This window comes from Empidonax traillii, unplaced genomic scaffold, assembly GCF_003031625.1.
Source record: "Empidonax traillii isolate 1590-97213 ecotype Southwest subspecies unplaced genomic scaffold, ASM303162v1 scaffold1011:size275050, whole genome shotgun sequence".
NCBI classification, from domain to species: domain Eukaryota; kingdom Metazoa; phylum Chordata; class Aves; order Passeriformes; family Tyrannidae; genus Empidonax; species Empidonax traillii.
Genome location: NW_020956204.1, coordinates 163,547 through 191,307, shown reverse-complemented (window position 1 = coordinate 191,307; position 27,761 = coordinate 163,547). Strand labels below are relative to the sequence as shown.

The 27,761-nt window shown below is 51.2% G+C and overlaps 2 protein-coding genes across 3 annotated transcripts; one reads left to right on the top strand and one right to left on the bottom strand.

The window, feature by feature from the left end:
• Positions 1 to 729: 729 nt before the first annotated feature.
• Positions 730 to 4,618, top strand: LOC114068182. Its single transcript, XM_027904102.1, has 10 exons — positions 730 to 865; positions 1,055 to 1,116; positions 1,517 to 1,670; positions 1,854 to 2,110; positions 2,252 to 2,337; positions 2,844 to 2,968; positions 3,302 to 3,404; positions 3,550 to 3,751; positions 3,842 to 4,091; positions 4,539 to 4,618. The coding sequence occupies exons 1-10, from the start codon at positions 760 to 762 to the stop codon at positions 4,616 to 4,618; spliced, it is 1,425 nt and encodes a 474-aa protein (XP_027759903.1). The 5' UTR covers positions 730 to 759.
• Positions 4,619 to 6,758: 2,140 nt separating this feature from the next.
• On the bottom strand, positions 6,759 to 22,260 carry LOC114068184. Of its 2 annotated transcripts, none has more exons than XM_027904105.1 (6): positions 22,251 to 22,260; positions 8,079 to 8,204; positions 7,798 to 7,890; positions 7,603 to 7,707; positions 7,099 to 7,285; positions 6,759 to 6,829 (listed from the first exon to the last, which is right to left on the bottom strand). In XM_027904105.1, the coding sequence occupies exons 2-6, from the start codon at positions 8,143 to 8,145 to the stop codon at positions 6,766 to 6,768; spliced, it is 516 nt and encodes a 171-aa protein (XP_027759906.1). In that variant the 5' UTR covers positions 8,146 to 8,204; positions 22,251 to 22,260; the 3' UTR covers positions 6,759 to 6,765. The 2 variants fall into 2 exon arrangements, with proteins under 2 accessions (XP_027759906.1, XP_027759905.1); XM_027904104.1 differs by lacking the exon at positions 22,251 to 22,260 and adding an exon at positions 8,658 to 8,877 and having other exon boundaries at positions 8,079 to 8,379.
• Positions 22,261 to 27,761: the final 5,501 nt, after the last annotated feature.

Below are 27,761 nucleotides of genomic sequence, written 5' to 3'. Positions count from 1 at the left end.
CAGTCTTGTTCACTTCATAAGCCCATTTCATCCTGTCACCTGGCATTACGTGTTCGAGTTGTTTCTGAGGAGCCCACAGCATAGATCAACTCCTCGTCCTTCAGCCCCTCTGCACCCTGGGCTTTGAGCACTGATTGATTCATTAAATGTCTCCAAAGCCAAGCCATTCATCTTTTTTTTTCCACTGTATTTTATTGTCTCTATTCCCCCTGACTTCCAAACCTCCAGCACAACACACAGTTCTGCTCACTTGACGAATCTGTGTCAATAGACAGGGCATTTTCACCCTATCTTTACCCTATATTTTTATACCTATATTTATATACCTATTTTTAACCTGTAGGGTATTTTTACACACAAGAAAGAGGCACCTGCACCTGCTTTTATTGGTGTTGGCTACACTGGGCTGTGCCTTGAGGGAATTCTGGTAGGTTTTTGCTTGGCAGTGCTCTACTGCACCACCCCCCCCATGCACCCCCACACAATTTTCAGCCAAAAAACACAATTTCAAGGTCCAAAGGATTATTTTTCTTTTGATTATTTTTTTCACAGCTCGAAAATTCCAAGGTTTATGATTTCAGAGCTCGAAGCCCGGAGGGCCCCAGAGCATCCTTTTCAAGAGCCTGGTCTGGGAGGTCCGTGGCGCTGTGATGTCACACGGAGTCTGTGACACGTGGGGACAGAAGGGGCTGTGGGGTGCTGGGATCTGCACTCTGGAGGAGCCAATCCACAGGGTGAACACCTTTTGTCACCGAGAGCATGGCTGTGGCCGCTCAGGACCAAACTGGCAACATGTGCCAGACCAAGATGGACTTCTGGGATGGGATGGATTCCATCTTCATGATGCCCAGCATCACCCCCACAGGTACAGGCTTTGGTGGCCCCAGACGGGCAGTGGCTCCCTTGCTGATTGACAAAAAGGCTTTCCATGAGTTTGCCAACATTTTAGACATTTACCAGCGTTTCAGTCCACCCCAAACCCCACAGCCAGGGGGGTTGGAGGGCTGAGAACCAGCAGGAGCAGAGCCTGACTTGGCTTTCCTTGGCTTTCCAGAGCGAAGGGCTGTCTGGAGTGCGGTGTCTGGATACGTCCAACAGCAGCTCCTGCAGCACAAGGTGGGACAACACCCACCTCATGAGCACCCAAGGAATCTGGGAGTCCCCATGGCCCTGGAGGGTGGCCTGCAGCTCCTCTTGCCCTCCTCAGAAAGCAGCAAACCCACATCAAAAGTCCCCATGGAGGGACGAAGGGAGTTTGTGCGGGGTGGTGTCACCTCTGGGAGGGGGGGGTTGTACCACAGGAGACCCTGGAGCTGCCTCTGCCCTCACCCCAGCTCTGCTTTTTGGGGGAGAAGTGAAAAAGAGGCCTTGGCATCCCCTGCCCAGGGCTCTCCCCACTGTCCTGGCTCAGTGGGAGCTGGCAGGGTCTGGTCCGAGGTGCCACCCCTGGATGGAACCATTCCCAGCTCTTCCCTCTGCCCAGCCCTCACCCTTTGGCCTTTCCCTCCTGCTGCAGGGGGTCCGAGTCCCCACCCTTGGCTCCTTTGACGTGGTCCACACTGAGATCCACGTGGGGGACAGGGCTGTGACCCTCCAAAGGCCGGTGTTCTACCTGGCCAGGAACCTCGGAGGAGCCTCCAATCTCACGGACAACCCCACTGACCTGGCTGGTAAGGCAGGGAGTGAGCCCTGGCTGGCTGCAGGGCTGGGCTGAAGGGGGGGATCACACTCCTTTCCTGCAAGCAGAGGGAGCAGGTCTGACCCTGGGGACGTTCTGGGTGATGGCTGCAACGAACAGCCCTCGGGAAACGATCCTGCGGGAATTCCTCCCCCTCTCCGCTGTGGTTTCCCAGGGGATAAGCAGCTGGAGCCTCTGAAATACGCCGAGGTGGCTGGGCAGGCGTCCGTGTCCAGGAGGAAAGCAGAGAGCTGCATCCTGGGCACCACATCCCTCCTGTACCACTGCCTGGCCAAGGGCGAGAGCGTCGCCTTCATCCTCAGGGACGTGGGGGTGCTGCTCATCGAAGGCGGGAAGGCACACATGAGGTTCTACCCCGACTTCCTGGAGAAGATGACCGGGAAGAAGATCCAGGACAGGGCTACCTTCAAGGTGAGCCTCCACTCTGCTGGTGGAGGACACCCCGTGACGTGGCCAGCGGGTCTCTGACCCTTGCTGCCCTGAGCTCCTCCTCTCCCGAGTGCCTTGGCCACGCCGAGGGTGTCCTGGCACCCCCACGTTTCTCTGCTGCAGGTTTTCCAGCAGCTGGACCTGGTGGTGTCCCGTGAGGTGCCCGTTGCTTCCCTGGCTTTCACGAGCCGCGTCCTCGTCTTTCCCGAGTGAGCACGGAATTCTGGCGGCTTCAGGCTCTGCCTGAGACAACCAGGGCACAGCCTTGAGCTGCCCCAGGGCAGGTTTAGGATGGACATTGGGAAGTTCTTCCCAGAGAGAGGGATCAGCCACTGGAAGGGGCTGCCCAGAGAGGGGGTGGATTCTCCATCCCTGGAGGGGTTTGAGCAGAGCCTGGATGTGGCATCAGTGCCATGGGCTGGGTGACAAGGTGGGGTTGGGTCACAGGTTGGGCTCCATGATCTCAGAGGGCTTTTCCAGCCTGGCCCCTCGCTCTCATGTCTGGTTGCCCATCATTCCTGCCAGCAGACCTGAGGGGACAGGGCAAGGATTTTAGGCGACACTTGCTCTCCCGTCATGGCCAGGAATCCTTTCCTGGGTGCTCCCATTTCCCAGGGCAGTCCTTAGGATTGGGAAAAAAGCCAGTGCCGAAGTGCCCTGTGGGCAGCTGGTGGTGGTGCTGTGGCTCAGGCTTGTGCCTCCTCTTTGTCTCCAGGTTTGAACCGGCGAGTCTGCCCCTCTCACTGTTCAGGGACCGTCTCAGGGCCTTGAGACACGTCCCTGGTGGGGACAAAGGGTGGCAAAAAGAGAGTTTGCCACCTGTCAGGCAAGGCATGGAAGGTAAAGCAGCTCCCATCTGGTTTCTGTAGCCGGGGCAGCTGGCTTCTGTGGTCTGATGGGAGAATCCCTGGGGATGATTGTCATGAGGATCTGACTTGTGCCAAAGCTTGGGGCCAGCCTAGCCCAGCCAATTCTCCTCAGGCTGGCTGAGCTCTGGGGAGGGAGGTGCCCTGGGTCCAGCAGGAGGAGGAGGAGGGTGCAGATCCAAAGGCTCTGGGAAGCTCCCTCTGCTTTTGAGGGAGGCTCTGTCACCTCAGGGGTTGGGGTGCTGGCACTGGGGAGGGTGCCAGGCCTCTGGAGACATCACAGCCATGCTCTCCTTCCTGGTTCCAGGGAGATTTCCAGGACTGGCCGTGCCCGCTCGCTCCTCTGCTAAGGCGGGCAAGCAGCCCTGGGACGAGGGGGAGACGGAGATGAAGGACAGCTCTGGGGTCAGGTGAGAACTGGAGGCTCAGGGCTGCAGCCAGAGCCCCTTCCCCAGCGCCAAACCCCCTGGGAGAGGCTGCTGGAGCTCCCCATGGCACAGGGCTGGCTCCTGTGGGCAGGATGTGGCTCAGCCCCCTCCTGTTGTGTCCTCCCAGGAAGCTGCCAGAGATCCCAGGGGCTGCTGCTGCTGCTGGAAAAAAGCAGTTTGGGACTGACCAAGCCAAGGGCAAACCCACCCCCAAGGGCCAAGTGTCAGAGCAGGGCCAGGGAGAGGCAACAACCACTCAGAGGGGCAGGGCAGGAGGAGAAGGAGAAGCAAAAGATTCCCTTGGAAGAGAAGGAGAAAAGAAAGTTCATTTGGGAGGAGAAGGAGCATCAAAAGATTCCCTTGGAAGAAGAGGAGAAAAGAAAGTTCATTCTGGAAGAGGAGGAGCATCAAAAGATTCCCTTAGAAGAGAAGGAGCATCAAAAGATTCCCTTAGAAGAGAAAGAGAAAAGAAAGTTCGTTCTGGAAGAGAAGGAACATCCAAAGATTCCCTTGGAAAAGAAGGAGCATCAAAAGATTCCCTTGGAAGAGAAGGAGCATCAGAAGATTCCCTTGGAAGAGAAGGAGAAAAGAAAGCTCCTCCTGGAAAAGGAGAAAAGAAAGTTCCTCCTGGAAAAGAAGGAGAGAAGAAAATTCCTCCTGGAAAAGAAGGTGAAAAGAAAGTTCCTCCTGGAGGAAAAGGAGAAAAGAAAGTTTCTCCTGGAAGAAAAGGAGAAAAGAACGTTTCTTCTGGAAGAAAAGGAGGAGAAAAGAAAGTTTCTCCCGCAAGAAAAGGAAAAAAGCAAGTTCGTTTCGGAAGGGAAGGAGAAGTGAGAGGCCTCCTGGATCCCCTCAGAAGAGAAGGAGAAAGGAAACTCCTTTCCAGGAGAGAAGAAAAAAAGAAAGTTGCCCTCGGGAGCGCCTCCCTGCCGTGGAGTGCCCAGGACTGGGAGCCTGAGGATTCCACCTCCATGGTGGTCCTGCAGACCCTGGGACCTGAGGCACAGGGACACAGCCCAAGGCCTGAGGCCTTCTGGTCGGTGCTGAAAGAGCCCCAGAAGAACATTTTGGCAGGTTACAAGTTTGAGCCCTCCCTTTATGCGTCCCCCCTGCCCCCAGGGGGGTCCACGGCTCCGAGGTCCCCCGTGCTGGAGAAGAGGGAGGTGGTTGCCAGGGGGTTGTGGCCGTGGATGGAGTGACCAGGGCTGGGCTGAGCATTCCCAAACGAGACCAACCCCCAGCCCAAGTGCTGCTGGCAGGAGGGAGACCACGCCAGGAAGGACAGGGCAGGTTGGGTTTGGTTTGAGACCATGCCAGGAAGGACAGGGTGGGTTGGGTTTGGTTTAGGACTTGGCAAAAAAAGCTAAATTGACTCTCAAGGGCCAATTGGGCCTCATTCTGAGAGTCCAAAGCCACCTGTGGAGAGTCCAGAGGCTCATGGTTGAGCCCAAACCCAGGTCAGGGACAGATCCTCCTCTTTGGGATTCATATTCTGCAGGTTGGAGACCTCAAAGCTTCTTCTAAGCCTCCAGCAGTGTCTGCCCAGCAGCCTGTGAGGGGTCATTGGACCCAGGGCAGGACATTTGAGGAGGCAGGTGACTGATATGGGACCAAACCCACCCAACTTCGAGGCTTTCCACGTCGAAAATTTTCTATTTGGAAGTATCCCAGGGGATATTTGATATTTGACACAAATAATGGAGCTGTGAGGCCACAGGATGACCTTTCTCTGATCCCAGAGGCCGTTGTGTCAGTCAGAGATGGATCTGAGTGAAACCTGGAGCTGATGATCAGGGAATTCATAATCCTTGGAACAGACAAAGCTGCAGCTTAAATATTCCCTGTGGCTGAATCACTGGAGTGGACAGCCCGTGGATTGTGGGGAATGAATGAACTGTAACTTCCATTTTACTGACTGAAACCCCCACTGAAACCCACCTCAGAGGGTGTGAAGATGAGCAGGTGGCAACCCCTTGGTAATGAAACAGCAAAGCCCCCAAAAGGGGAAGAGAGAGAAGAGAGAGAAGCCCTCAGACCTTAAAAATTCTGCCCAGGAATTTCTTTGTTATTTATTCTTTATTCTTAGGAGCTTGTGCTAGTAGATATAATTATTGATTGTGTTAATAAACCTCTAAAAAGGGGGTGGGAGCTCAGCGTCGAACATTTTTTTTAACAAAACCTGAGTCAGTTTGAAGCAGCAGCTGGACTGTGTTTGGAGGTTTTTATTAGGAGAGAACCCCACGAGCAACAAATTAAATACCACCCATTGCCCTGTTGCAAACCCCATCCCTTGCACACCCCATCCCTTGCCCACCTGCAATTCCAATTTCTTCTCCTTCAGCCCCTTTGCACCCTGGGATTTGAGCACTGGTTGATTCATTCAATGCCTCCAAAGTTAAATCACTTTAAGCACTGATTGATTCAATAAATGCCTCCAAAGTCAAGCCATGCATTTTTTTTTCACTGTAGTTTGTTTTCTCTATTCACAGACCTCTATTCAGAAATTATTATTATTTCACTGTATTTTGTTGTCTCCATTCACAAACCCCTATTCACAAATCTATTCACAACCCCTGACTCACAAAGCTCCAGCACAGCCCTGAGTTCTTGGAGAATCTGTGTAAATACAGGGTGTATTTTTACACACAAGAAAGAGGCACCTGCTTTTGTGCAGTATTTCAACTTGCAGTGAGTCTTCTGGGAATTCTAGTAGGGGTTTTTTTTTTTGGCTTTTACAGGAGCATTTATTTGCAGTTGAGATGTTCACCCTGTTCTGTTATTCAGCCCTGGTTTTGTGAGGCTTCACATCTTTAACCCAGTTATATATATTTAGGTAGGTAATGTGTCAGGAAGGGGAATATATATGAAGACACACAGTTTCATGCTGGTAAAAATCAACAAAAAGATTCAAAAACTGGCTTTTCCTGCCACTGCCTACCCACCATCTCAGAGTCATGGAATGGTTTGGGTTGGAAGTGATGTTAAAGATCATCCTGTTCCACCCCCTGCCACGGGCAGCGACACCTTCCACTATCTCAGGTTGCTCCAAGCTGGCCTTGGACACTTCCAGAGATACAGAGGCAGCCACAGCTTCTCTGATCAACCTGTGCCAGGGCCTTTCCACCCTCCCCATAAAGCATTTCTGCCTTATGTCCCCTCTGGCAGTGGAAAACCCTCCACCCCTGGGCCTGGCACATTTTGGATGCCTCTTCTGGACCTGGTCCGACAGAGCCGGGAGAAGAGGAAAGGAATCCAGTGAATGGAGCAGAGAGCGAGAATTCCTTCCCATCCAGAACTTCCAGCCAGACAATCCTGCTGCCCTCTCTTTATTTAGGACTCCCCACTGCTAAATTTCCACCTCCTCCCGGCTGCCCAGGGGCCGGAAACGAGATCTCCAGGACGCGAGGTGCCTGCGGAGAGAGGGAGCTGCTGAACCCCTGCCGTGGCCAGGGTTGGGGGGGTGGGAGGCTGCAGAGCAGCTCTGGGCACCCCATGGCATGTGGGTACCCCCTGTGGGATGTGGGCACCCGGGAAAAGGGGCCCCATCTCACAGCACAAAGCTCGGCTGAGTTTGGGCAGCGACCAGCCGGGCACCCGGAGCCCCCACGGCTCGAGACACCCCACGGCTGACACGGCCACCCCAGTACCTGCTTGGCAACCCCCTCCACCTCTGACTCACCCCTGCACATCCTTTGCCCAGGCAGGGAGCACCAAGCACAGGAACAGAGCAGTCAGAAGCCCGGCCACAGCCACCAGGCAGTTGCTGAGAAGGACCTTCCTGGAGGTGTCAGCATCCACTGCTCCTCTGTTTGCCCTGCCAGCCACAGCCTTGGGGTTGGTCCTGCCCAGTCTCCTCTTGTCCACACCTGGAGGGGACAACTGTGAAGGTCAGTGTGTCCTGCACACCTCTGGCCATCTCATGGCGGGGCTGACATTGCCAGGGATTCCCTTTGTAGTGCCAAGACCTATCCTGGCAAGCTCTGGGATGCAGGAGCTGCAGGAGGGACACTCCAGGATCCAGAGTCACATTTCCCATCATCTGCTGAGCAGGCAAAGCTGTGAGGTCCCTGAGAACAGGGTGTGGGGGGCAATGAGCATCTCCCCACATCCCCAGAGGGTCTGAGTGTGTGTCCCTGGCACAGCCACCCCCTCCCTTCTTGGGTGGCCAAGGGACAACAATTACCTGGCACTCCTGTTGGCTGAGCAGCCCCCAGGTTTCCCCCAGGGAATGGCACCTCCTGAAGGCCTCCCTGTGGTGCCTCCTCATCCCCAGGCACGAGCTCCACAGCTTTAGAGAGAAAGTGGATCAGTTCAATTCCAAGCCACCGTTCCTGAGCGGGTTCCAAGAGCCCAGCTTCCCAACTCCCCCCATACCCACCATCAGGCATGTCCTTCAGGGCACCCAGGACTTCAGTCAGCGTTTCCTCCAGCTGCCAGTAAATGTCTCCAGGCTCAGTTCCGTTCTTTGGACCTTCGTGGGAAGAGTAAACAATTTCTGCCGCAGCGAACTCTGGGCTGTGCTGCTGGGAAAGCCCTCCCTGTGCCCACAGCTGACACCAGACCCCCGTGGGGAGCTCTTGTGGCATCCCCTGTGCTGACTGTAACCCCAGAACAGGGAGGGGATCACAGAGCAGGACAGGCAGGGCTGGATTCTCTCACCTGCAGGAGATGCCTCGCTCACAGTCGGGCTTTGAACTGGCAGTTCCCAGAGGGAGAACACATCCATGTGACCTTCAGGAGAGTCAGATCCAGAACCTGCACCTCCATTGCCTCCAGACACATCTGTGAACAGAGCAGAGGTGCTCAACTGGAATATTTCCACGTAGTTCCCCGGCTCTGATGGCAGTGGCTGTTGTTTAGACGTGGAATGGCTCCATGGCACAGTCTGTCCCTCCCTCTCTGGAGCGCTGTGCAGGCAGGTGGCCTGAGCCACCATGACCCCAATTAAGCAGTGCAGGAGCTGCCAGGAGAAAGGACTTTCTGCAGCTCACAGCAGCCCTAAACCCACCCCCGACCCCGCTGTTGGGGTTGCAGTGACACTGGGAAGCAGCTCATGGTCATCCCTGAGCCTGACCCATTCCATCTCTGCAATGCTGTGTGGCTGCCCCCCAAAAATGATGGTTACATTTCACACCAACAGAAGTTTGGGACCAAAATGCTCACTCAGGGGACGGCCAGTGGGACCCAACAGCACCTGTGGGACCCGTGGTGGGTGCAGGCCCTTCCCTGCCCACCTACCTGCCCCCAGCAGCCTGGGCTCATCCACCTGGACCCTCGTGGTGATGTGGGCATACAGTGCCACCAGCATTGCCAGGGCTGCAGAGGCTGCCAGGGCTTTCAGCAGCGCCAGCAGAGCGCGGTTGCCGGGGGCCCGGCGCCCCTGCATCATCGCTGGAGGTGCCACCAGAACCTGCAGAGCCACTGCTGCAGCGGTGCCACCCCTGCTGTGGTGCCCACAGCACCTTCCCCAGGCTGCAAACCGCGGCCTGGCTTTGTGACCTCGTGGCTCAGGGTGGGGTTCTACCCCCAACAATCCGCCGGCACCTCCGGGGGACCCTCAAAGGTTCCACGGGCACAGGAACCCCCCAGCACAGCAGGTTCTGTCCCACGGACCAAACACCACCTGGAGCTCCCTCAGAGGACTCCTGGGCTGGCACCTGGGAACTCCCCTGTCTCCAGAAGAGGTCAAGCTGCAGATGCTTGGGAGGAGCCCCTGGCAGCTTCCAGGCCCGGAGATTGCTTTCCACTGCTGTGGAAATGCTGGTTCTCCTGCCTGAAAAGGCTCTTGGAAAAACTTCCCTGTCAGATTTAACACATTGGCTCACTGCAACAGAGACCAGAGAAGGTGATTTTGCCTTAAATGTTATTAAAATATGAACATGCTATTAAATATGAAGGTGTTTGCACAGCCCTGGAGTATTCCTTAACTGCTGCCTGGTTTCCCTAAGCAGGATTCCAGCCTGGGTTAATGGCATTTACTTGTGGTTTCTCCCAGCACAGATGCAGTTGGTGACTGGAATGCTCCCAGTCTGGTTTAGGGCTCTGTCAACAGTGCAGATGTTTTGAGCAATTTGGTGCTGAAACAAAGCCACGGTCCCTCTGCTGGGCACTGCTCCTGTCTCAGCTGGTGGAACCTCCTAAATTGAGGGGGTGGAAAGGAAGCTCCATCTCTTGGCAGCAGGGCCTGGTGAGAGCCAAAAACTCGTGCCGTGACTCCAGTGGAAAGGTGTGTGTGTGGAGGTTGATCCTGAGGAAATACTCATTATTCAATTCATGTTTGCTCTAATCTGACTTTCCAGCAGCGCTGCCCTTGACCATCATCTCTGAACCTCCCTGAGTTCAGGATCATTTTAGGGACAGCTGGGGGCAGCACAGCACCGAAGATCTGTCCTTCCTGCTCGCATTTACCTGCCTTTGGTGGGTGTGGAAGGATTCAGTCATTATTCAGCAGAAAAAAAGATGTAATTACTTTGATAAAATCCAGGTTGGTTTGCACGGACCTGCTCTCTGGGTAGTGTTGCCCTTTCTCTTGTCTCAAATAAGGCACAAAATTGCATCCCCATCCTGGTCCTCAGTGAGTGTGTGGTGAGGGGCCTGTTCTTGGGGGACGCTCTTTGGCACTGGGAAAATATTTAAAAATCACGATAAAAATCCATTTTGTTTAATTAGTGCTTCAGTTATGCTGGGAATTACCCGGTGCATTTGTTTCCACAGTGAGCAATTGCAAGTCAGGGTGAGGATGAAAAGTCTGGTGTGATAACAGAGTAAGTCACAGGACTCCAAATACAGTTTATTTAGAGTGGAAATGCCAGGTAAGGACCCCCCCACCCCCCCATCCTACCCCCAAAAACCCTCCCAAATGAAAAGCCCAAATTCATGTGCTGGGAATTTAAAACCCCAGAAGACTTTCTTCCCAAATTATCAGCTTTGCTGCAGCGGGTGTTTGCTGTGGAGCACTTGACAAATTTGTGTAGCCTCAGAGGTTGATAATGGATGATCTAATCTCATGTTCATGGCAGGAAAATAAAAATCAGGGCTGCTGTAAGGTTGACAGCAAACCTTTCTGTTCTCGTGCTTGTCATTGCTCTGTGATGCCTTGGCAAATGTTAGAAAATAAATTCAGGTTTTGATCCCAGTTTAATACGATTTGAATGTAATGTATCCGTCCTCTTGATCTTTGTTTGCATTGAAGGCAAGGTGATGGGAAGGAGAACAGCCTTGGAAAAAAAATCATTGGGTTTAAAATTTGCCTTTTCTAAATAACATTTCTGCCAAAAGACATTTTTACTGGGGTGGGGGGGTGGGGGGGGAAGTAGAAAAGGTTTTCCTCCACCATCATTAGCACTAGAAAAATACAGGATTTCCAAGTAATTCGTGTTTGAGGGTTCAAGAACATTTTAAATGTCCAAAGTTTTGGAGAAGACAGGGTGGAGAACATGTTTCTGTAGGGTTGCCAGGCAGTGTTTGCTAAACCAGATGATGATGGTGTTTTGCCTCTGCACATCTCCAACCCCCTTTTTTTTCTGGGGCATCATTTTCACCAAAACCCCCCTCTGCAGAGGCCCAGGGGTTGCAGAATTCCCTGCAAAGCAAAGGAATCGTGCTTTGATTTGGACTTTCAGGGCCAGTTTTAGGCTGGTGAAAAATTCCCAGCGTGGTTTGGGTTGGAAGGCACCTTAAAAGCATCCCATCCCACCCCCCCTGCCATGAGCAGGGACACCTTCCACCAGCCCAGGTTGCTCCAAGCTGGCCTTGGACACTTCCAGGGATGGGGGAAAAGGCTTTTTTTATTTGGCTTAATTAAAGAGTAAGGTTTTTAATTTGGCTTTAGCACTAGGTGGGGCTAAAGGACTAAAGAAGGAGTGAAAAAAAAAACCTGCTGGCTGAGCCCTGGGGATGTGTGAAAAAAAAAAACAAACCAAAATGGGAAATGAGGAGGATATCGATGCTGTTGGAGCCCCTCCACTCCCAGCCTGGTGACAGAAACCAGAGTGTGACTCTGCAGGTTGTCAGCACTCCTGGGAGGCCAGGGATGTGTTGGGAGATGGTTGACACGTGGAACCCACGAGCAGGACACGCTGGGCAGCAGCTCTCAGGTGTATTTTGGTGTCTGACAACTCTTCCATGAAGGAGCCTTCAAAGAGCAGCATCTCCTCAGCTTCCAAACCTCCAGCACCCAGGAATGGCCCCAGGAGACAGCTCAGGGCAAATAAATTCCTGATTTCTCCGTTGTGTGAGCTCATTTTTTAAGTGACTCATTCCGGTGTTTTTCCTGGGTGATTTTTTTATTTATTGTTCCTGCTTAGGGATGGAAGAGAAGGCTGGCTTTTAAAATCCACGAGAAATCTTCCTTTTAGATTGTTCCTTCCCGGACTTTCCCCTCATGTCCCATCCAGGTAACAGATTTATTGGTTATCAGATAAAACAGGTAAACAACAATACTTTGTTCTCCAACACAATATCCCCTGCCTGTCACAGTTAAGGATCTTTACTGTCCTTATCAATCCTCTGGCAAATTATCCTTATCCATCCTGTGGCAAAAGAGCAGCTTTTGCCTGTATTAATGGGAGTGTTTGTGTGGGCAAAGATCTCAGCAGAACTGAGCAAGCAGCTGTTCTCTCGTTTGCCCTACAGAGTGGAGAAACATTTAATGAAATTGCTTATAGTTTAATGATTTGTATGACATAAACAATATTTTCCTTCTGTCAGTGCCGGGCCAATCTCGAATTGCTCGAGGATGTAAACACGAGAAAATACACCCAGACAATTTAAATTAAATGCCTAATGTACCTGGGGAGAGATTATCTGCTCTGCTCCTATCATTTCTTCTCTAAATCTACCAGCAGGGGTTCCTGTTTGTTGCTCGGTGCTTTTATTGCACAAATAATTTAGTGTCGGGTAAAGGGGGTGAGGGCTTGGGGGTGTTTTGAGGGAAGCACCAAAAAAATCCAGAATCCCTTTTAAAACCCCCAGTTTCAGCAGAGAAGCAGAGAGAATATCCTGAGCTGGAAGGGCCCTCCAGGATCATGGAAACCTTGGGATGAGCTCTGTGAGCTCTGGGCTGGTGGAAGGTGGGGCAAAGAGGGGAACTAAATACTACCAGAGAAATAAATGAAGGCCTTGTCCATGGAATCATGGATTGGTTTGGGTTGGAAGGGACCTCCTGTGATGTTCCTCCAACCTTTTCCCCATCACCTGGAGCACAACGTGTGTGGGAGAGAAGAACAGGAAGGACATCCCTGTTCCTTCCCCCACCAGCCACCAAAAACTCCTCTCAACCCCAATTTGCTGATGTGGTTCCCCCACCCTGATTTTTCTGTTCCATGATTTTTCTGTTTCCTCGGAAAGTCCCAACATAAATAAAACCTAAAAAATCAGGCTTTCACTCTGCCACACTCCTTTTAGGGAGGAATTGCTTGGAGCAGCAGGAAGGATGCCTCATCCTGGGATTCTGGGAGCCAGGTGGAAGGGGGGTCACTGCAGTTTGTGCTCATGAATAAGGAATCTGACATTGTCCTTATGCAAATGTGACCTAACCAGCTCCAAACTAACTAACTAACTAACTAAAACCCTTGTTTGGTGTGTCACTTCTTCACCAGGCTCCTTCCCCTGCTCTTGGATTTTCGGGATGGAGATGATTCGTTGGAGAGGTGGCAGTGGGGGGTGGAGAGAGGAGGAGGGGGAGGAGAATCTTGGGGCTCTGATAAACAGGAGATGGGATTCATGGATTTAGCACCCCTAGGAATCAGGTGACAGCTGATATTCCTCGGCTTCCATGGGAATGACTGAGAAATGATCAGCACTGGGGGACATTCCCCATCATCAGGTTGTTGCAGAGCAAAGTAACACAGAATTATGGAATGGTTTGGGCTGGGAAAGCCCTCCAAGTTATCCTAATTTAGCCTCTCCCTCTCTCTTTCTCTCTCTTTTTCTCCTTCTCTCTCCCAGGTGTAGTTAAAAAAATGCAAAGTTCACCATAAAAGTCTCTCTCACTCTTTGTGCTGAGGGTGATAAACTTCACCCTCGATCTCGTGTTGTTTTATTCCATAATTTGCACCGTGGGAAGGAAAAAGAAGCCTTTCCATAAGGCTCCAGTGTATAAATCTCGGTTTACTGTTTTCTATCAGGGCAAAACACTCTCTCCACGCCAGGTGTCTTAAATTAATAGGCTACAGGTTGAAAAGAAGGGGGAAATTGCCAAAAACGTTCCCGCATTTGTTCTAGTCCTGAAAAAGAGCTGATTTAATTAATCTCCCTTCATCAGGGGCACAAAGCCTGGGTCTAATTGCGAGCTCAGAAGCATCAGTTGTCCAAGTGATTGGAGAGTAGTTAGAGATGAAAGGGAGGCAAACGAGGCAGTGATGAATGTGGCTTTGCTGGGAGCTCTGTCTCATTGCCTCGCCCCGCCCGAGCAGTTGGAGAGCGGCTGCAAAGTAATAAAAGAAAATTAAAACACATAAAACTTTGGTAAAGTAACGGGGAGAGGCCCTTGTGAAAGCAAGAAGCAGCAGAGGGAATGGGAAGTGAGGAGGGGAACACCTGGGAAGGAGTTACTGCCCAACCCTGAGCCTGGTGGGGTCAACGGGATGGACGGAGCTGGAGGGTCTTACTTGGTCATGAGGGGTTGGGTTGGGCTTTGAGGTGTTCAGCTGGGCCTTGAGAGGTTCAGTTGGGCCTTGAGAGGTTGAGTTGGGCCATGAGATGATGTCTTGGGCCATACAGTGCCGTGGAGGAGGTGTCTGTGCCCCTGCACTCTGGGAAAGCACGTCATGGGGTCATGGAATGATTTGGGTTGGAACCATTCCCCCTTGTCCTGCGATTGGAACCATTCCCCCTTGTCCTGTCCTTCCATCCCTTGTCCCAGGTCCCTCCCCAGTTCTCCTGGAACCCCTCTAGGCCCTGCAAGGGGCTCTCAGGTCTCTCTGGATCCTTCTCTTCTCCAGGATAACCCCCCCAGCTCTCCCAGCCTGGCTCCAGAGGATCCTGGGTTAGTTTTTGGTTCTTGCTGTTCCCCGTTTGTCCCTCCTGGGCACACCCAGATTTGCTTTGTCCTGCTCTGTGCTGTTCATCTAAGCCCAAATCCCCCCTTTTCCAGGGCTCCTGGAAATCAAACCCCCATCTTTGCTAAATAGGAGACAATAAATGCAGCAAACTCCGTGGGAGGGGAGAGGCGACAAGGTCGGGGTGGAACTGTGGGGTCTCCCAGGGGAGGGGCTCCTCTCCTGCCTTCCAAATTTAGCAGATTAGATGGAAAATAATGCCTCCCTCAGTGCTGCCCTGAGGGGATCGGTGTCTCTCAGGAAACCATTCCCCAGGGGTGGATCAGCCTGAGAGAAACCGGCACCTTGGGAAGGGCAGGGGGAGGTTCTGCTGCGTTCCCGTTTTTCCTGGTGTCAAAAATCCCTTCCAGGTGTTGGTGCTGGCTGGTGTTCCCAGGATCCAGGTTGGGATTATTCCATATTGGCCCTGGGACAGCAGATTGTGCCTTCAGCTCTGTGGGGTTTTCCTGGTTCTGCTGATTGACAATGGAAAGGGAAAATGGAGACTATTTAGAAGGGCCTGGAATAACAGGACAAGGGGGAATGGCTTCAAATGGAGAGAGAGGAGATTTGGACTGGAAAAAAAGTCTTCCTAGGAGGGTGGGGAGGGCTGGCACAGTTGCCCAGAGAAGACCTGAGAGCCCCTTGCACGACTGTGACCCCAGACAGGAATTACTTGGTTTCAAAGCCCCACATTTCTATAAAGGAAGCCCTTTAAAAAATAGAAAAACTTGGCAAAAAGAAAAAAATCTGCATTAAAGATCTAATCCAGGCTCATCGTGGCTCCTTATCCCAGAAAGTTATGATCGAAAAAAAAGGGGGAAGATAATGTGAGCTTTTGTCACTGATATCTGAGAAGACTTTGGGAAGCCAAGGCTTTCATGTGAATCGTGTAAAAGGATTTTCTGCAAAACTCGGTGTCTGAGGGAGAAAAAAACCCCTCTCAACTCCAGAAAGGGCATCGTGTTAAACAGATGTACAACGCTGCCTGCCAGGGCTGAACCCCTCAGGAGCTCCAGTTTTTAAGTTTGCTAAACCTTAAAAAGTTTTACCTTTATTTATCTCAGGGCTGGGTTTTTTTTTTTTTTTCCTTCCCCTTCCTCCTCCCTTTTGAATCCGCTCACTGTCAGAAAATCCTGCCTGGCGAGATTGCAAAGGCAACGATTTACCAAAAAAACCTACAGAGGGGGAGCACAGCAGCTCTCCTGCGTGAAAATCACCCTCCTGCAAGCGGGATTCAACCCCGGCCACGTGATGAAGTGAAAAAAAAAAAGAAATTAAAGACGGGCTTTTGAGAGATTGGCTGGAAAAGCGAGATCCCTCCGGCTGGAGACGCGGGGAGAGACGGGGCTAAATTAGCACCGAGCTGTTTGCATAATTTCCTCCTGACAAGCCCGGCTCCAGTGACATCTCCAGCACTCCCTGCTCCTGCAGTGAAGCTCTTAAAACACCAGATGCAAAGAGTAAATCTTCCTTTTCTCTTCTCTGGTAGCTGGGGCAAACTCCAAGGAGGCTTCGCCAAAACTCCTGTCCTGGAGTCAGGAGCAAACTTTTTTGCCTCCTGCAGCAAGTGTGAAAGGCTGCTCTGAACTTCCTGATTAGTATTATCCCTGATTAGGCTGCAGATAGTCCTCTGATTAAAGTGCTCTTGGCTATTTTGGAGCTTCATATAAATATTCATGACTGCAAGAGATGAGACAAGAGTAAACAGAAAACAAAGGCGAGGCTGGCAACTCTCACCTGGAGAGCCACCCAGGGGGACCATCCAGGCCTGGGGTGGTGGAGGACATGGAATGGTTGGAAGGGACCTGAAAATAATACCATTCCATCCCCCATTTCCCTACCAAAGCCCACATTGTCACCCCTGAACCCAACCATGCTTTGGAAGGGATGCAGGTGGCACCCAAAACCATTCCTCATTCAACTCACTGTGATTTAGGCCCTAAAATCCTCCTGCCATGAGGAAATGCAGGTGAATCTTTCCCAGGGGAGTTGCTTTGTCCCATTCTGGCCAAGCTTCTCCCACCCCACCTTCACCTTTCCACACCAGGCTCCAAACCAAGACTCCCTGATATGATCTGAGCTGGTAATTCTGACTCTTTCCATCCTTCAAAGGCTTTTCAATATTATCCAAACCAGCTAAAAAAGGGAAATGAAAAGCCAAACCATCTGTCAGTTCCCGCTACAATGGGAAAGAAGTAACAGCATCAGCAAATTCAGTCGAGAACATCCCACTTCTTTCCCCCTTTCCTGCCTTTTATTACGTTTCCAGATGTTTCCATCTCGCCTCCTGTGCAATTCTGCCCCGTAAACAGCAGCACGTTCTCACCTTTTGATCTAAAAGTGAAAATAAACCCCTCAGCAGTGAGGATTTGTGGGTTGGTTCAGCTCAGAGGAGGCTCTGGGCACAAACCTCCTCCTCTCCGACACCCAGAGAGCTCCTACCAAGTGTTTTCTCCCGAGGCTTTTCATCCCCAATCCCTTTCTCTCAGCCAGGCCTTTGTTCTCCCCAGGTTTTTGTTTTGATCTCTGCTCTCCCTCTGAGGCTTTGCTGAAGATGAGGGGGAACTTTTTCAGCTGGAAGAGCGAAAAAAACCAGGTTTTCCACCCAACAGACAAACATAAAGGAGGTGCCTCCACGTTCCTGCAAATTTTGTGTGGAGAGCAACACGAGCACTGTGTGCAGGAGATGTGAGTCCTCTTTGGCTGCTCAGGAGTAGAGTTTCCTCTTGAATTCAGAGGTCACACCGTGATGGTGGGAGGTGGTCACAGCTGGTGTCATTTATTGTCACCACTGGGGCTTTGCTGCCTCCTAAAGAGGGTTTTGATGTCCCCAAATGCCATGTTGTCACCCTGGCAGTGCCCAGGCACACACAGCTGAGGCTCCTGGGGAACTTGCTCTGTAGAGTTTCCTCTCCACCTCACCTCTTACTGCTCACCTGCACTTGATAAACCCTGAAAATTCCGAATTACCTGAGGTGTATCTGGCGAAAGAAACAGGTCACTTGGTCTATCAGCTGCAGAACCTTGGGGAAAAACACGTGGAGAGCTGGTGTGTGCAGGGAGGAGCTGAGGGAACAGCCAGAGAGCCAGGAGTGACACTAATTACTGCTCTCCAGCTGCACGTGTTGGATGAGTTTGTCACAAGATTAACGAGGAACAGGGACAGGTTCCCATTCCCAACGTGTTCTGCTGTAGATCACAGTGTCCAGCCCCACAGCATCCACACACACACACACACAGCTCCTCCTCTTCAAGGTATCTGCATCTTGGAAAGCAAAGAGATGTGTAGAGCAGGGGGGGAAAAAAATCGAGTTTTGTGGCAAGACACGCTCAGTTCATTCCATCAGTGGGGGCAATTTATTTCATGGAATCCTGCAGTGGGTTGGGTTGGGTTGGGAGGGACGTTAAGGATCATCCAGTGCCACCCCTGCCATGGGCAGGGAAATCTTCCACTACAACCAGTTGCTCCAAGCTGGCCTTGGACACTTCCAGGGATCCAGGGGCAGCCACAGTTTCTCTGGGAATTCCATCCCAGCCCCTCCCCACCCTCTCAGGAAAGAATTTCCTCCTTATCTCTCATCTAAACCTCTTTTCTTACCATCAGCCCCTTTGCTCTCCATGTTGATGTCCCCATTTGCTCCTCAGCCACCAACAAACCTCCCCCCCCAGCCCCCCAGCTGTGAAAATCCAGGGTTATGATGGATTTACCCCCATTTTTAGGCGCTGCAGGATGACAACAGGCCCCTTTAATCATCCCACGACCCCGTGTTTGCCACCACGTCCTATTTGCCTCTTTTTAAGCGAGACCTACAAGTGGTTCTGATGCAACCAACAATTCAATACATTCAACAACAACAACAACAACAACAACAACAAAAAATGTATCATCTTAATGACTCCCTCCCAGTGATAATTATGTATTTAAATACTTTCTGTCAACCAAGAAATATTTTTCTCTTCTTCGAGGCATTATTTTGTTTCTTCTGGGAAAGCAACCAACTCGTGGGCTGACATTTTCTTTGAGAAGCTGCACAACAACACGGGGAATATTTTCCAACTTGTCCGTAGCGGTGAAAAGAATCCTCGTTTCTCCATTTCAAAAAAAAAAAAACAAAAAAAAAACAAACCCCAAAACAAAACAACAAAATCAAACCCAGGGAATAAAAAAAAAAAACCAAAACCAGCAGCACCACCAGATGGACAAGCCAGCGGGAGGATTTGCAAGAGCCACCTGAAATAAACTAAGCTGATAGAATTTGGCATTTCTATCAAAACAGATCTTGAGCAAAAGCTCCTGAATTCAGCGTGACACACATTTATGGGTTTTTTTTTTTCTTTTCCCTCCCTGTTGCTGCACCTGAGCAACGAGAGAGAGGAACAAACCCGAGCTGGTGGTTTCGATGCTAAAAACACAAAAGTTTTTTGGGGGGTCTCGTGGATGGGGCTGTGGGCCTGGCACACTTTTTCCATCCCAATAACAGCTGGATCCAGGTGCTGTGGGATGCTGATGCCTGGAAGAGCCAACCTGGGAGATCACCAAGGGTTCAGCTTCAAAGGCTGGCTCGTCCACGGGGAGCAGCCAAGCCCAAGGCTCCAATTTTTACCTGATGAGGCCTTTCAAAGCCTCCCTCCAGAATGAAAAGGGAGGAATATAACATTGTTCCCTGGCAGTCCTGACAGAAAAGCTGCAATATCAGACTGTTTAAAACAAAAAAAGGGTGGTGGTGTTTTTTTTTTTCCCTCCTATTTTTCCCCCCATTCTGCAATGAAAAGCACCTAATTATAAATATAAGAAAACCCAGCCGCCTGCTGATGATAATGACTCAGGCAATTTATCTCACAACCAAATGCCAATGTCACCCATTGAATAATCAGGGTAAAACACTTCAAAGACAGAGGAGGGGGAAAAAAAAAAATGGAAAAGAGATGCACCTAAGCCTGGTCTAACTGTAGGGGTTGCTTACCAAAGGGATGGAAGGCAGAGGCTTAAGTGATTAAGTCAAATGTTGCGCTTGTTCATTTGCAATTTGATTTTAATGACGGACAAGATGAGTGAAAACAAGAGCGGGAGCGTCTGCATCATAATATTAATAAAACATAATTAGCAGGGAGATTAGCATAGGAGAAAGAAAAGCACCTTAATTCACCTTCCCCCCCCCCCCCCCCCTTCCCTGCCAAGGGGGCTCTTGCTGCTGCTGATTATTTTCAGAGGGCTGGTGTTTATTAGAGGTTTGATTAGAGCGGGAGAATGCAAATTGAGAGGGAACTCACTGGCAACACGGGGAGTGTGTGCTGGAAGAAGCTTGGGAATCCCAGTCAAGCCATGGAATCATGGAATGGTTTGGCTTGGAAGGGAACTTAAAGGTCGTAGGGCAGGGACACCTCTCACTAGACCAGGCTGATCTAATTCCTGCCTGGCCTTGGACACTCCCAGGGATCCAGAGGCAGCCACAGCTTCTCTGGGAATTCCAGCCCAGCCCCTCAACACCCTCACAGCCAACAATCCCTTCCCAATATCCCATCTCTCCCTGCCCTCTGGCAGTGGGAAGCCATTCCCTGTGTCCTGTCCCTCCATCCCTTGTCCCAAATCCCTCTCCAGCTCTCCTGGAGCCCCTTCAGGCCCTGCAAGGGGCTCTCAGCTCTCCCAGAGATCTTAGAGCTAAATAAGGGATCCAGGGACAACCTGTGCCAGTGTCCCACCACCCTCACAGGGAAAAATTCCATCCCAATATCCCATCTAAACCAACACATGGAATCCCACACTGGTTTGGGTTGGAAGGCACCTCAAAGCCCATCCAGTGCCACCCCGTGCCATGGGCAGGGACACCTTCCACCAGCTCAGGTTGCTCCAAGCCCCGTCCAACCTGGCCTTGGGCACTTCCAGGGCTGGGAAAAGGCATGGTTGTGGGAATGGGAAGAGGCCAGGAATCCAGGTGAGGTGTGGCCAAGCTGAACAGCACAAGGACAGCAGGGGCAGAGAGAATTTGCTTATGACAGAGCTGGAGCACTGGAGAACAAACAGAGGGAAACATCTCCTGCTCTCCCCGTTCCCTCAAGGGAAAAACACCCTTTTCCTGCTGCTCTTCCCCTACCACCAGTGCACAACTTGCCTTTGGAAACAGGCTTTAGTTTCCATTTAAAAGGCTGTTCCTAGAACAAACTGTTTCCTGGGCTTCCTGCAGCCACGGGAGGAGGGTTGGGGAGACGCTTTCAAGTCCAACAACAGACTGAGTGGAAAATGAAAGGGGAATTTTTTTTTTTTTTCTTTTTTTCCCCTGGAAATCTGCTGGAGGGAAAGGGCTGAAAATCATCCTGAATTGTGCACCATGTGAAATAAAAAAAAACAACAAAACAAACCCAACACCTTGGCAGGATGAGGGGTTTGGAGAAGGGCAGTTCAGGTGCATTCAGACATCCAGGTTGCCCCTCTGCTCTGACACCCAATTCTTCGTTTCTGACATCCAAGGGCAGAAAAAGAAGACAAAAGAATTCTTCTTCAGCCTCAGCCCGACATCTTTTGTTACACTATAAAGGCAGAAAAATCTGGGAAAATCATTTACTTGCTCTCCAACTGAGACTGGCAAACTGACAGCTCGGAGAGAAAGTCACTTGCACATTTTATTCGTGTAATATTTTTAAATTATATAAGCTCTGTTTGAGGCTCAACGTCGACTTTACCCCAGTCAAGGGAGAAATGCAGCTTTTTGGGACTGCTACCAATAACTTCAGCACTTGCTGCTGAGATGTAATGAAGAACACAAAATTCTTTGGTTTTATACCTAATCTGGAGCTCCCATTTCCCTGTCAGAGGGAAGCTTTAACTCGTCCATGCAGCAAAATCATTTACAGAGATTAACAGCCATATTTGACCCCAGACTAATGACCAAGCTCAAGCCTTCAAAATTAAAAATATGACCTTTCAGATGTGACCTGCAGCAATAAGGGTGAGCAACAATGTGGATGATTACTCTGTGATCCATTCCAGCACGTTTTCCCTTCTCCAGTCAAACACGTGGGCCAATTCCATCCATCCCTGCAACAAAACTATGGCTTAATAAATAATCCACCCCCTCTTCTTCCATGATATTTTAAAATCCCTCTCCCACAGCTCTTACCACCTGCCTTGTACAGCTCTTTCCTGTCAGCACAACTGATTTGTGCTTAATCACCCCCAGTGCCAAGGTGGATTTTCCTGCCTGGTTTGTGCAGATTCCTCAAATCTCCGAGTTTTTATGTGATTCCCTTCCCCACGACACTTAAGAGCAGCAATTTTTTTTTTAACTAGAAAGCTCCCCCGGTGGGTGACGTTTTTCCCCCCTGGGATTTACCATCATCACCCACAGTTTTCTCCTTTCCCAGTGGGTTGCAGGTGAAGCACAAAGATGTGGTTTTCCTTTGTAAATTCCCCCTCACCAGGAAGGTGGGAAAAGAGACCTGTGGAAGTGTCAGAGCCTCGTCAACCCCCATCCCACCAGGGCCAGGAATTAGTTAATCCTGAGATAATTGTTGTCCTGGATGTAAAAAAAAAAGGGTTGGGATGGAGAGAGGGAATAGCAAGTGAAGCTCTGGTGGGTGCAGCATCGTGGAAGAGTTTGGAAGGAACTTAAAACTCATCTAGTGCCAACCCTGCCATGGGCAGGGACATCTTCCACCAGCCCAGGTTGCTCCAAGCCCCATCCAACCTGGCCTTGGGCACTTCCAGGGCTGGACCAGGCACACACATGAATGTTTATGCCAGTCCAGATGATGCAGAGGGGCCATAGAAAAGCTTGTTGCCATCCCAGGAGGGCAGGAGGTGCCTCTCTGCGTGTCAGTGGTTTGATTGATGTGTTTGCTGACCTCCCGTGCCCGTCGATCTGCCCCTGGTTTGGGTGGCAGAGGCTCATCTGGGATTTGTGCTGAGCTCCCTTCAGACATCTCCCAGGGCTGGTACATCCTGGATTTCTTCCTCCCCCACGTGCAGCAGGTTGAGGGAGGGGATCCTGCCCCTCTGCTCCACTTTGGTGAGGCCCCACCTGCACAGAATCCCCTTCCCCGCTCGGGTGGGAGGTGTTGGTGCCCACGGAAATGGGGTGGAATAAGATGGGCTTTGAGACCCCTTCCAACCCAAACCATCCCACCATCCAAATGGTAAGCCAGCGATGGTGCTGGAGGTCCTGGCTGCTGTTGCCCCACGGTTCCACCCCACAATTAACCAGAGCAGAAGTGAAATCCTAAAGGCAGGAGCTGAACCCCTGGCAGCTCCGAGGCTGCAGCTCCTCGTGTTCCCAGCTCAGGCAGGAGCTTCCCTCCAGCCCCAGAGGTGCTAAAGCACAGTGTCACCCCAGAGGGATGATAAATGAGCTCCCTGCTGCCGTGGCTGTGCCTCCAGTGGCTGTGTTAATGAGAAACACGCCTCACTACACTTGTCTGATTTGTTTCCCTGCGTGTCTGAGGGCCTGGCACGGGTGGGTTTGATGACCCCCCCATCTCTCCTGCCGTGCTCTCACAGCCCCTGCTCCTGCTTCCACTCATTCTGGGATTTGGCAGCACCTGGTCACGCTCTCCTTAACCCTGGGAAAGCATCAATTATTTATTTATATGAATTTATATAAATTTATCTGCCTGGGAACCCTGTGGCAACACTTTGTTGTCCTCCCCACCACCAGCAGGGCACTAACAGAAGTGACATCATTAACTCAAGGAATTGTTTCCCATTTAATTAGCCCAACTAGATGCTTAATTGATTCGAGATGCACCATTTGAGGTCTGATGGATGGTTCTGTTTTGGAGTGGGCTGTGCAAGGCCAGGTTGGACAGAGCTTGGAGCAACCTGGGCTAGGGGAAGGTGTCCCTGCCCATGGCAGGGGGTGGCACTGGATGGGTTTAAAGTCCCTTCCAGCTCAAACCATTCCATGACTGTGCTGGCACAGCCCCTCCCTGCCCACGGGGGCAGCAGAGCCTTCCCCTGAGTGATGAGGCAGCAGGGATGATGGATGGGTGTCTGCAGCTCCACCGAGAGCCAGGAATGACGGATGGGCCTGAAGAGGAAGACACGATTCCTTGATTAAACCAGAGTTTAATTGATGGGCTTGGAGATGCAGATGATGCCTCTGAGCTTGGGGTGGGTGGATGGAGAGAGCTGGGAAGTGCTGGCTCAGCAGAAAGAGGGAAAAGGAAATGAAAAACTTGGATGTCACCGGTTTCAGATGGAGGAAGAGGGCTGGAGTCAGCAGCACTTTTACCAAACACCCTGAGGGACCTTTCTGCTCACACAGAGAGACTGAACAAGGGCTCTTCAAGGATCCTCAGCTTTCTCCAGACTCCCAGAATTTACGGACTGGGAGGGGTCAGGGAGGAAGGGCAGGGAGGGGGAGACCAGCAGGAGAGCCCAAGGTATCAGAGCAGGTTCCCTAAGCCTCGAAAAGCTTCTCTGTATTCACACATAAATAGATTTCAAAAGCAATTGTGCACATTTACAGAATCCCAGAACCCACGAGGACCATCAGTCCAACCCTCAGCCCTGCACAGGCCCAGCCCCCAGAGGATCATCCAACCCCTCTTGGAGCTCTGGCAGTAAAAACTTCGCAAAAAACTTTGGAAAAGTTTCACTCGAGTTCAGCTGTGATTTTGGCTCTGAGAAAGCTGAAATTGAGGTCTAATGTGGAGCCTCCAAAAGTTTTTGGAAACCTCAGTGGGGGGGAAATCCATTATGAACTCCGAATTAATCTCAACAATCTCACCTATTGATTTTTTTTGCTTTTTATCAACTGAACTCCTTGTTCCTGAATAACTCATTTACAGGGAATAGACTGAAGGAACAAAGCCCTGCACAGTTATAATTGACACCGTTTCCTACAACACGCTCATCAGAAATTATTGGGCTAATGATGATTTGCCAGGGCACCAGGACAAGCTAAACAAACTCCAGGCTGCCATAAAGAGGCAGAAAAAGCTTAATTAAATTGCATTTTAGCCGTCACACTCCAGGGTGAAGCAACCTGGGCTAGTGGAAGGTGTCCCTGCCCACAGCAGGGGGTGGGATGGGATGATTTTAATGTCCCTTCCAACTCCCTGCATGGACTCTCAGCATTAGAGATTCGTTTTCTTTCATTTCCCCCCATTTCTCCCCCTCCCCCAGACCTCATCCTTTAGGACCTCTTGGTGTTTTTTCTTTAATCAAATGGATTTCATGTCCCTGCCACAGAAGGGACTGACAGAGTGACAGCAGCAGCAAATAAAGGAAAGGGGTGAATTGCTAACGAGAATGGATATTTCTGCATTTCTCGGAGCCAAGGGGAGAGGTGACCACAGAAACATCAGCCAGTGTCAAACACAGGTGGTGTGGAGGGGGAAGGGCCTGGCAGGGAATGAACAATCCAGGAAAGGGCTGGAATTGCCCCCCAACTCTCACCTGGGGCTCCTGCTGGGGAGGTTTCCACCCCCAGCCCATCAGACCTTTGATCCAGATGAACGTGGGGTTGGGAGTAAGGAAATCAATCTTGGAAGGGGCAGCCGGGAGAGGGGAGATGGAGCAGCTGCTGAGCCCTCTGAGGGAGATGAAGAGAGGGAGACCTTAAAGGTCATCTCATCCCACCCCCTGCCATGGGCAGGGACACCTTCCACCAGCCCAGGTTGCTCCAGCCTGGCCTTGGACACTCCCAGGGATCCAGGGGCAGCCACAGCTTCTCTGGGAATTCCATCCCAGCCCCTCAACACCCTCACAGGGAGGAATTCCTTCCCAATATCCCATCTCTCCCTGCCCTCTGGCACTGGGAAGCCATTCCCTGTGTCCTGTCCCTCCATGCCTTGTCCCCAGTCCCTCTCCAGCTCTCCTGGAGCCCCTTTAGGCCCTGCAAGGGGCTCTCAGCTCTCCCTGGATCCTTCTCTTCTCCAGGATAACTCCCCAGCTCTCCCAGCCTGGCTCCAGAGGGGCTCCAGCCCTTGGAGCATCTCCTGTTCCTCCTCTGGACCTGCTCCAGCAGCTCCACCTCCCGACCCAGCAGCAGATGGACAAACCCAGAATGAAAGCCCTGAACCCCCAGCCCACCTTTGGCTGCTCACAAATTCCCTGGTTTTCGTGTTTCTGCCACAGCTGCTCCTTGAAATGATCTCCAGCTCCCCAGCAAGCCAAACAAACTGCACCGTGCATCATCCCCGAGCCCTGCTTCTCATTCTGCTGCTGCCACCACCTAATGAAGTGGATAAATGATTAATTAAGACCCAATATTTCTTTACAGAAGCTTGCTATTGGGGGGGGGGGGGGGGGGAAGAAACACGAATCCCCTGATGCTGCTGTTCACTGGGCTGTTTCCCACTATTTTTAGCAAGTGGAGGAGAAGCTGGAGCAGCACGAGGGGGAAGTGGAGCCGTGTTTGCTCAGAGCAGGAACAATAAACAACCCTCCCAGCAAACCTCAGGGGGTGATTAACACATCCCTGCCCGGCTCTGCAAGGAGTTCCTCTGCCTCTCCTGAGAGAGCTCCAGGAAGGGAATTCACTGCTAAATCCAGAAAAAATTACACACCTAAAGGGCAACAAAAGGGTCATTTTTGGTTTTTCATCTTTTTTTTTGGTCACAGGGCCCGAAGCGAAAAATAATCTGAATAATACAATGCTGAGGCTTTCTCTCAAAGAAAACCATTTCACAGCATTCCCATAACTTCATGCTCAGGAACATGGAGCAGGATATTAAATCCTTTAAATATTAATTCCTGAGAAAGCCCAGCCTGTTATTAAACTAGGTCCAATTAACAGCTTTGAAAGACACATCGAAGTTGTAGTGACAAACTTTTAGTCCAGCTCCCACCTGTGGCACTGTGAAATTGCTCCCTAATTTCTCTTAATTAGGATATTCCTAATAGTGCCAGGCAAGAATTTTGGGAAGAGGCATTCAGTGCTTCCCATTCCCATCCAGGAAGGAGTGGCAGTGGTCAGGGCCATGTGCAGCTATTAAAAGATCAATTAAAAAGTAACTGTTGTGGGTGGGAAAAGCACTATGAGGTCATCAAGCCCAGCCACCACTGCCCCATGTTCTGGAGTGGCACATCCACAGGGGCTGTAAAATCTCTCCAGGGGGGTGAGGACTCCCCTCCCTGTGCCAGGGGGCTGGGCAGACCTTCCCAGGGAGAAATTTCCCCTGGAAGTCCCATATCCCAGGAGGAATTGTGAGCTGGGGGTGCCTGTGGGGTGAGCTGTGCGGTGGATCGTGTGCTCTCTCACTTCACTGAGCAGCCTCTCGGGTGCACACAGAAAGCTTTTCTGTGTTCCATTGTTGTTAACCAGCTGAGCCAAAGCAGTGTTGACATGGCAGAGACTCCCCCCCGTGCCTGCTCCCACATCAGCTCATGCTTTATTGCTCAGGAGCTTCCCTCCCACCTCCAACGTGCCCGGGGAGAACATTAAAGAGATTAAAACAAGAGCTATTGCTTAATACTGGAATGAAAGGGATCCAAACTCTCTGGCTGCTTATGCAACAATAATTGCAGCCAGGAGAGCTGAGCCCAGGAGAGCCCCACGTCCTCCAGCAGCAGCTTTGTCTCTTGAATTTGTCTCAATGAATTTGTCCCATAAACATTTTTAATCTCTCATTAGCAGTCATTAAATACACCATGATCGATAGCAGTCTGGGGAGGAGGTTGGATGCAGGTTAAGGGAAGGTGTAAAGGTCAAATTCAAATGGGTAGAAGGTGTGTGGTCCAGGGAATTTGTGGATGAACCGTCCCTGGAAGTGTCCAAGGCCAGGTTGGACGGGGCTTGGAGCAACCTGGGATAGTGGAAGGTGCCCAGGGTGGAGCAGGATGGTCTCTGAGGTCGTTACCAACCCAAAGCATTCCATGATTCCATGATATTTCCTCACAGAGGCTGACAGAGGTGCTCTTGGGCTGCTCTGTCCCTGCCCTGTGCATCCTGGACACTCAGAACACTCAGAATATGCCCTTGGGGGTGCCTGGCTGGGTGCTCTGCTCCTGACAGATGGCCAGAAAAGGTGCTTTTCCATGCCAGTTGGCAAAAAAAAAAAAAAGAAAAAAGGAAAAGCCAAAGGGGTATGTTGGAAGAAACAGAGTGGGGGAAGAGAAACTCAAGAGGGACATCCTCGAGGTGGACTTTCACAAACAGATCTCCAGGGGAAAGGGGGTGTTTCATCACGTGATCTCACACTGAATGTTTTAAACCCTGGCTGCTTTTCATCACCACTTCACCTCCATCTGCCTCTCCTCCCTCCCAACTGGTCCCTGGGTCGTTACTGGCACAGACAGCCCAGAAGGAATGAGCTGTGTCCCCTTGTTTGGGCTGAGGGAGTTCTTGGAGTGGGGGGGGGC

Coding starts and splice junctions, on each gene's coding strand:
- LOC114068182 (XM_027904102.1), top strand. CDS start 760: ATGGCTGTGGCCGCTCAGGACCAAACTGGCAACATGTGCCAGACCAAG. Junction 2,338..2,843: donor CGCGTCCTCGTCTTTCCCGA/GTGAGCACGGAA, acceptor CTTTGTCTCCAG/GTTTGAACCGGCGAGTCTGC. Junction 3,405..3,549: donor AAGGACAGCTCTGGGGTCAG/GTGAGAACTGGA, acceptor GTGTCCTCCCAG/GAAGCTGCCAGAGATCCCAG.
- LOC114068184 (XM_027904104.1), bottom strand. CDS start 8,711: ATGCCCACATCACCACGAGGGTCCAGGTGGATGAGCCCAGGCTGCTGG. Junction 8,380..8,657: donor GCCCAGGCTGCTGGGGGCAG/GTAGGTGGGCAG, acceptor TTCTCCTGGCAG/CTCCTGCACTGCTTAATTGG. Junction 7,891..8,078: donor GAGCGAGGCATCTCCTGCAG/GTGAGAGAATCC, acceptor CTTCCCACGAAG/GTCCAAAGAACGGAACTGAG.